Source organism: Oncorhynchus tshawytscha, linkage group LG14 (assembly GCF_018296145.1).
Source record: "Oncorhynchus tshawytscha isolate Ot180627B linkage group LG14, Otsh_v2.0, whole genome shotgun sequence".
NCBI lineage: Eukaryota > Metazoa > Chordata > Actinopteri > Salmoniformes > Salmonidae > Oncorhynchus > Oncorhynchus tshawytscha.
The window spans coordinates 28,080,696-28,088,832 of NC_056442.1; the positions used below are offsets into that span (position 1 = coordinate 28,080,696).

Here is an 8,137-nt window from a genome sequence, read left to right on the forward strand (position 1 = left end):
TCTTTTCCTCAAAGAAGTTCATGAATTTATCACTGCTAAAGTGAAAGCCATCCTCTCTTGGGGAATGCTGCTTTTTAGTTAACTTTGCGACAGTATCAAAAAGGAATTTCGGATTGTTCTTATTTTCCTCAATTAAGTTAGAAAAATAGGATGATCGAGCAGCAGTAAGGGCTCATCGGTACTGCACGGTACTGTCTTTCCAAGCTAGTCGGAAGACTTCCAGTTTGGTGTGGCGCCATTTCCGTTCCAATTTTCTGGAAGCTTGCTTCAGAGCTCGGGTATTTTCTGTGTACCAGGGAGCTAGTTTCTTATGAGAAATGTTTTTAGGGGCAACTGCATCTAGGGTATTGCACAAGGTTAAATTGAGTTCCTCTGTTAGGTGGTTAACTGATTTTTGTCCTCTGGCGTCCTTGGGTAGACAGAGGGAATCTGGAAGGACATCAAGGAATCTTTGGGGTGTCTGAATTTATAGCACGACTTTTGATGTTCATTGGTTGGGGTCTGAGCAGTTTATTTGTTGCAATTGCAAACGTAATAAAATGGTGGTCCGATAGTCCAGGATTATGAGGAAAACATTACGATCCACAACATTTATTCCATGGGACAAAACTAGGTCGAGAGTATGACTGTGACAGTGAGTAGGTCCAGAGACTTGTTGGACAAAACCCACTCGAGTCGATGATGATGATTCCGAAAGCCTTTTGGAGTGGGTCTGTGGACTTTTCCATGTGAATATTAAAATCACCAAAAATTAGAATAATATCTGCTATGACTACAAGGTCCGATAGGAACTCAGTGAGGAACGCTGTATATTTCCCAGGAGGCCTGTAAACAGTAGCTATAAAAAGTGATTGAGTAGGCTGCATAGATTTCAAGACTAGAAGCTCAAAAGACGAAAACGTCATTTTTTTTTGTAAATTGAAATTTGCTATCGTAAATGTTAGCAACACCTCCGCCTCTGCGGGATGCACGGGGATATGGTCACTAGTGTAGCCAGGAGGTGAGGCCTCATTTAACACAGTAAATTCATCAGGCTTAAGCCATGTTTCAGTCAGGCCAATCACATCAAGATTATGATCAGTGATTAGTTCATTGACTATAATTGCCTTTGAAGTAAGGGATCTAACATTAAGTAGCCCTATTTTGAGATGTGAGGCATCATGATCTCTTTCAATAATGACAGGAATGGAGGAGGTCCTTTTCCTAGTGAGATTGGTAAGGCGAACACCACCATGTTTAGTTTTGCCCAACCTAGGTCGATGCATAGACGGTCTGTCGTGGAAATTTCCTCTATTTACCAAATATGGGAGCAAACCACACACACAAGTCAGAGTTAGTTATAAAAGTCCATCTTTAATTATATAAGCTCTATAGCATTTTGACTTTCAACAGTTCAGTATCTCTAATGAAAAGTTGAGAGTCCCCACACAATGGAAAAATGGGATCCTTTATAGCAAAGATCACACATAGTCAGACAGCATAGACATAATTAATCGTTCAGCTTTGTCTCCTTTCCCAAACCCCAGAACCAAAAACCAATCCTCCATATCAACAGGCATATATCAAATTGTCATTTAGATACAACCCACTCTAAATACAAACTCCTGGACAAACTCACGGAGAGGAGAATGAGGCTATAGGTTAAGATAGAAACAACATTAGAGGGAGCATAGAATGATTCCAGACACTGCCACCCTCCTTTCCCCACTGGGAAAGGTAGGGAGTAAAAGATATGTTTACACATGATGACACTTTGACCTCTCCCCTCTCAGCGGCCCATGCAACTTAGTCTTGACATAGAACAGATAACTGCAACCTCGCCACAGTATTATACAAAAATAAACATTCTGATGAGAAGTAACTTACACACATTAGATAAATATAAAACATCTTACATATGTTACCAACAAATTCTGAATCTTCCCTAACAGGTCTCAATGGTGATAGCTGAGCTGACTACACTGACTGTGCTAGTGGCAGACTCCACTATGCTGGCAGGCTGGCTAACAGCCTCCTGCCTGGCCTGCACCCTATTTCATTGTGAAGCTAGAGGAGTTAGAGCCCTGTCTATGTTGGTAGATAAGATGAGAGCACCCCTCCAGCTAGGATGGAGTCTGTCACTCCTCAGCAGGTCAGGCTTGGTTCTGTTTGTGGGTGAGTCCCAGAAAGAGGGCCAATTATCTACAAATTCTATCTTTTGGGAGGGGCAGGAAAACAGTTTTCAACCAGCGATTGAGTTGTGAGACTCTGCTGTAGAGCTCATCACTCCCCCTAACTGGGAGGGGGCCAGAGACAATTACTCGATGCTGACACATCTTTCTAGCTGATTTACACGCAGAAGCTATGTTGCGCTTGGTGACCTGACTGTTTCATCCTAACATTGTTGGTGCCGACGTGGATAACAATATCTCTATACTCTCTACACTCGCCAGTTTTAGCTTTAGCCAGCACCATCTTCAGATTAGCCTTAACGTCGGTTGCCCTGCCCCCTGGTAAACAGTGTATGATCGCTGGATGATTCGTTTTAAGTCTAATACTGGGGTAATGGAGTCGCCAATGACTAGAGTTTTCAATTTGTCAGAGCTAATGGTGGGAAGCTTCGGCGTCTCAGACCCCGTAACAGGAGGAGTAGAGACAAGAGGAGGCTCGGCCTCTGACTCCCTCTTAATGGGGAAAACCGGTTGAAAGTTTCTGTTTTTGCTGAAAATGAGCGACACTGGTTGAGCAATCCTACAGCATTTCCTTCCAGAAACCGTGAGAAAGTTGTCCGGCTGCGGGGACTGTGCCAGGGGATTTATACTACTATCTGTACTTACTGGTGGCACAGACGCTGTTTCATCCTTTCCTACACTGAAATTACCCTTGCCTAACGATTGCGTCTGAAGCTGGGCTTGTAGCACAGCTATCCTCGCCGGGAGGCGAATCAAAAAATGTATATTATGAGTACAGCGACTGCAATTAGAAGGCATCATGTTAATGTTACTACTTAGCTCCGGCTGTTGGAGGTCCTGACCAACCGTGTCCAGATAAAGCGTCCGGAGTGAAAAAGTTGAGGGAAAAAACAAAAATATAAATGGTAATTAAAAGTAAAAACCGTAAAGTTGTCAGGTAGCAAAATAGTTTGGCAACAAAACGCAAAGCAACACGTAAACAAGTCTGCAAATTGTGACCGTGCAAAAATCAGCTTACCACATGGTGATTTTCAACTTAACCCAAGACAAATATTTTGACTATATTGGCCCACACAGCCACAATGATGCAATTTCATGCTAGGTTTAGGACATCACATTTAAGGCGCTATAGAGATCCCAGCTGATGTATAGAACAATATTGCAATTATCTACTTTGGTTTAGATACCTCTCATAGTGAAACCGCTAACACAATGAATTTGACCTGGTGAAAATCTGTTTTTAATAAACCAACTTTTTCCATGTGGTTTCTTCCTTCACAGACTCCATGAAATGATGTCCTCTTCCTAAAGATTTGGTCAAATGATTCATTTTGTGTATGGTTTCCTAGAAACAAGGGAGGCTCAATTTACCCCTTTTTGCTCAACTTGGCCCACTTTTCCCTCGGCCAGATTTCTCTTAGGAAAGAGGTCCTCAATGGGGCAAGCTTAAATACATTTTAAAAATCTAAAGAAACATTGTTCAAAGAATTTGTAAGTCATACCAATGTTCTCTATGGGACACTTAGTGGCTTTCTGTTTGAACTCTGACCTCTGTTTTACAGGGAGTCTGGATCAGCAGATGTGCCCCTCTAATAATTATCTTCTTAGGGAGGATGTTCCCTCCTAGAGCTCAAATCAGCGGGTAATCAGCGGATATTTTAGAGCGTCACTGATAGTATTAGATAAAATTCAAACTTTCATTAAAACACACATGCAAGGTAGTGAATTAAAGCTACACTCGTTGTGAATCTAGCCACCGAGTCAGATTTGTAAAATGCTTTTCGGCGAAAGCATGAGAAGCTATTATCTGATAGCATGTAACACCCCAAAAGACCCGTAGAGGATGTAAACAAAAATAATTAGCGTAGTCGGCGCTACACAAACCGCACAATAAAATATAAAACATTCATTACCTTTGACCATCTTCTTTCTTGGCACTCCTTGATGTCCCATAATCAATACTGGGTCTTTTTTGGATTAAATCGGTCCATATATAGCCTAGATATCGATCTATGAAGACTGTGTGATAAACGGAAAAAATAGCGTTTCATAACGTAACGTCATTTTTTAAAAGTTAAAAAGTTGACGATAAACTTTCACAAAACACTTCGAAATACCTTTCTAATACAACTTTAGGTATTACTACACGTTAATAAGCTATAAAAATCATCAGGAGGCGATGTAAATCGTTAGCTGGTCGTGTGGAAAAAATGTCCGGAAAAACACAGAGACAATGCCTCGAGTTGGTGGTCGGAGGGAATCGGTTCCCTTTGGTCGGATCTACCAAGAATCAAATCAGAATCAAATGAGAAGACTCTATACATCCTGTGGAAGCTGTAGGTACTGCAAGCTCGGCCTCATTTAATACGGTTCACCTTTAACAATTCATGGAAGTGGCGCATGGATATTTTTTTCCATCTCCAGTGATCAGATTTTCCTGCGCTTTTCGATGAAACAGACGTTCTGTTATAGTCACAGCCGTGATTTAAACAGTTTTAGAAACGTCTGAGTGTTTTCTATCCACACATACTAATCATATGCATATACTATATTCCTGGAATGAGTAGCAGGGCGCTGAAATGTTGCGCGATTTTTAACAAAAAGCTGCGAAAATTCGCAGCCTCCCTAAGAGCCCCTTAAGGTTCCAGACACCATCACCTCCTGGGAGTCAGAGGCATTCTGCCTGGCCCCTGGTGGTTCCGGTCTGGCTGCTCCAGTAAAACTTACAGTTTTACAGCACTTCTTCCCAGAAATCCCCTTGCCTTACGCCATCATCCGTGGAGAGCATTTTGAGCTGAAGGCAACTGTGTTCAACTACCTGTCCAAGTGCATCATGGTACGGCACTGCATCATGATCGTTTCTTGAGTTGTTTCATGAGTTTCTCGAGTTGTATAAAATGTTGTGTTTTGTTGCAGTTTGCCTAGTCAGTGTTTATTTATTTTTTATTACACCCAGTGTATCAGTCTTGGGTTTTCCATGTTATCTTACAAGTGTTCCTCTTGGGCAGGTTTCTGTGACTGCGGCTCCTTCCTTAGACTACACTCTCACACCCCTGAATGATGTCCAGTATTCATCATGCTTGTGTGCCAATGGACAAAAGACCTTCAGTTGGACAATGGCACCCTCAGTGCTGGGTAAGTCACCAGTCTCCATTCAACTGTTCAAACAGCAGAATGGATGTCAATCTGAGTTGTGTACTCTCAGTCAGCGTATTGGATGTTGTGTAACCTGTGCTGCACTCGGTCTGTCAATGTGTGTGTAGGGGATTTTAACATCCAGAGCCTGTCCAGTCCCACGCTGTGTGTGACAATGAGATTGTGAAAGTAAAGGAGAGAGGACGCATCTACAAAGTCACACAGAGCCTGCTGGTGAAGGTATGTAGCCTATTGTTGTGGTGGAACCTAGTGTTAGGTTGTACATATACCATTTTGTGTAACTGCCTCTGACTGAAAAGTATCTCCCTCTCTATTCATCTCCTCCAATTCTCTACATTCTCTCCTCTCTCTGCTCTATCACTCTCTCTCAGGCGGAGGGAACAGAGAAGACCGACACCTACAACTGGTTGCTGTGTAATGCATGAACGTTGAATGTTCACTTTTATTGAACTGATCATCTCCATTCATCTTATCATCTGTGTCCACTGGAGAAACTCTGACAGAGGAGGTGGAACTGCAACTCGCCAAGAATGTGGTGGATGGATCTGATCGAATTTCTCTCTCAGTCCTGGGTAAAATAAACCCTTGTATTGTTTAGAGAGACATAGTGAGTTTAGAGAGGTGTAGTGGTGAGATAAGCCATAAGGTCAAAGGAATTGTACGTTCAGCTCTGAGACAGGATTGTGTCGAGGCAAAGATCTGGGGAAGGGTACCAAAAAATGTCTGCATTATTGAAAGTCCCCATCATTCGTAATACATGGAAGAAGTTTAGAACCACCAAGACTCTTCCTAGAGCTGGCTGCCCGGCCAAACTGAGCAATTGGGGTAGAAAGGGCTTTGGTCAGGGAGGTGACCAAGAACCCGACGGTCACTCTGACAGAGCTCCGGAGTTTGTCTGTGGAGATGGGAGATACCTTCCAGAAGGACAACCATCTCTGCAGCACTCCTTGGCCTGAATGCCAAGCGTCACGTCTGGAGGAAACCTGGCACCATCCTTACGGTGAAGCATGGTGGTGGCAGCATCATACTGTGGGGAAGTTTTTCAGCGGCAGGGACTGGGAGCCTAGTCAGGATTGAGGGAAAGATGAATGGAGAGAGATCCTTGATGAAAACCTGCTCCAGTGCGCTCAGACCTCCGACTAGGGGAAGGTTCACCTTCCAACAGGACAATGACCCTAAGCACACAGCCAAGACAACCAAGGAGTGGCTTCGGGACAAGTCTCGGAGTCTCCTTCCAACCTGGCAGAGCTTGAGGGGATCTGCAGAGGAGAATGGGAGAAACTCACCAAATACAGGTGTGCCAAGCTTGTAGCATCATACCCAAGAAGATTCGAGGTTGTAATCACTGCCAAAGGTGCTTCAACAAAGTTCTGAGTAAAGGATCTGAATACTTATGTTAATGTTTTTAAAATTAAAAACATTTGCAAAAAAAAATCTAAAAACCTGTTATTGCTTTGTTATTATAGGCCATTCTGTGTCGATTGATGATGGGGAAAAAAAAAACATTTAATACATTTTAGAATAAGGCTATAACGTAACAAAATTTACAAATGTCAAGGGGTCTGAATACTTTTCAAATGCACTGTATACTCAGGAATGAAAGTAGATTAAATGTCTTCCCATTATGGGACCTCCTATGTACGCACGTGTTTATGGGCCTAATCAAGTATTGTGTCTTTACTATCATTTAATTTAAGTTTTATATTTATCAAAGATTCTCTGTAATTAGTATTACGCAATCAACTTATTAATCATGTAACTGTAATTAACTAGGAAGTCAGGGCACCAAGGAAAAATATTCAGATTACAAAGTTAATAATTTCCTAATAACTTTTCAGATATTTTATATCTGATCAATTAGTCTTCGAATGAATTATTTACCTCACGTTAGTCTCATTCCAAATGTCGTAAATTGTTGGTTATCTGCACGAACCCAGTCTTCACTATGTCATCCATACATCAATTGTCTTAATAAATAAATTATTTAACTTAGTAATTCACAGAAATGCATAAACAAACAGTAGATTATGGTTACAAGAAATGATAGGAGAATGTTAGACAAAAGGGGAAGTGGGGGTTGACTAAGAAGTCACTACAGAGTGATAATTATAACAATTGAAATGCTAATCCTTTGCACATGAACGCTCTCTTATTCGGGAACAATTGCAATCAATATATATATTTACGCTACGCGTGTCGTCTTGATCGCTGGTGAAAAGTTCATTTCTTTTGTAGAATTGTCCATCTCTCTCCCCTCTCTATCATTTGTGGTTAGAGGGTATTGTTCAGAGTGACATTCGTTATAGAATGGATGTTTCGGCGGTTGTCGTTCTTCACGTTCAATGATACCGAATTCCTAGCTGCAGAATAGTAATTAATATCAAAGACTTGTTCTTATTCTGTCGGTATTGATAGTCTAAGAGTTTAACCACGTGGTATGGTTAAAAGATTCAGCAATGGTCTACAACCTTTGCCCTCTCCTAATGGAGAAAAACATGGTCTGGTTGATAATTTCTCAAAGTTGGGTTTTATTCGGAATTGCAGAAAAGGGGCTGTCCCAGGAGGCCTGACCCTAACTGGGCTCAGGGGCAGTCCTCTGATTTAGTTCAAATCAAACGGGAATTGTATTTTCCTTCATTAAACAGTCCAAAATCATTTTACACAATTTTACAAACAGTATCATACTCACTCATTCATCTTATACAACAATTAGATGTAAACCGCATATCTGAGGCTATTATATAAACAGCGTTATGGTAATGTGGCTACACCGTCTCCCATGAGCTTCCCCAAGTTGTAACAAACGGACC

At 41.7% G+C, this 8,137-nt stretch overlaps 1 protein-coding gene across 1 annotated transcript; it reads left to right on the plus strand.

Moving 5' to 3' along the window:
• Positions 1-678: 678 nt before the first annotated feature.
• LOC121839161 (alpha-2-macroglobulin-like) lies at positions 679-5,752 on the plus strand. Its single transcript, XM_042296557.1, has 5 exons — positions 679-706; positions 4,802-5,007; positions 5,180-5,306; positions 5,452-5,546; positions 5,699-5,752. The coding sequence occupies exons 1-5, from the start codon at positions 679-681 to the stop codon at positions 5,750-5,752; spliced, it is 510 nt and encodes a 169-aa protein (XP_042152491.1).
• The last annotated feature ends 2,385 nt before the right edge of the window (positions 5,753-8,137 follow it).

Bases quoted from the DNA above. Each gene is read 5' to 3' on its own strand.
- LOC121839161 (XM_042296557.1), top strand. From the start codon at position 679: ATGATGATGATTCCGAAAGCCTTTTGGA. The intron at 707-4,801 runs GTGGGTCTGTGG...AGCCTCCCTAAG, and splicing joins GATTCCGAAAGCCTTTTGGA to AGCCCCTTAAGGTTCCAGAC. The intron at 5,547-5,698 runs GTATGTAGCCTA...ACTCTCTCTCAG, and splicing joins CACAGAGCCTGCTGGTGAAG to GCGGAGGGAACAGAGAAGAC.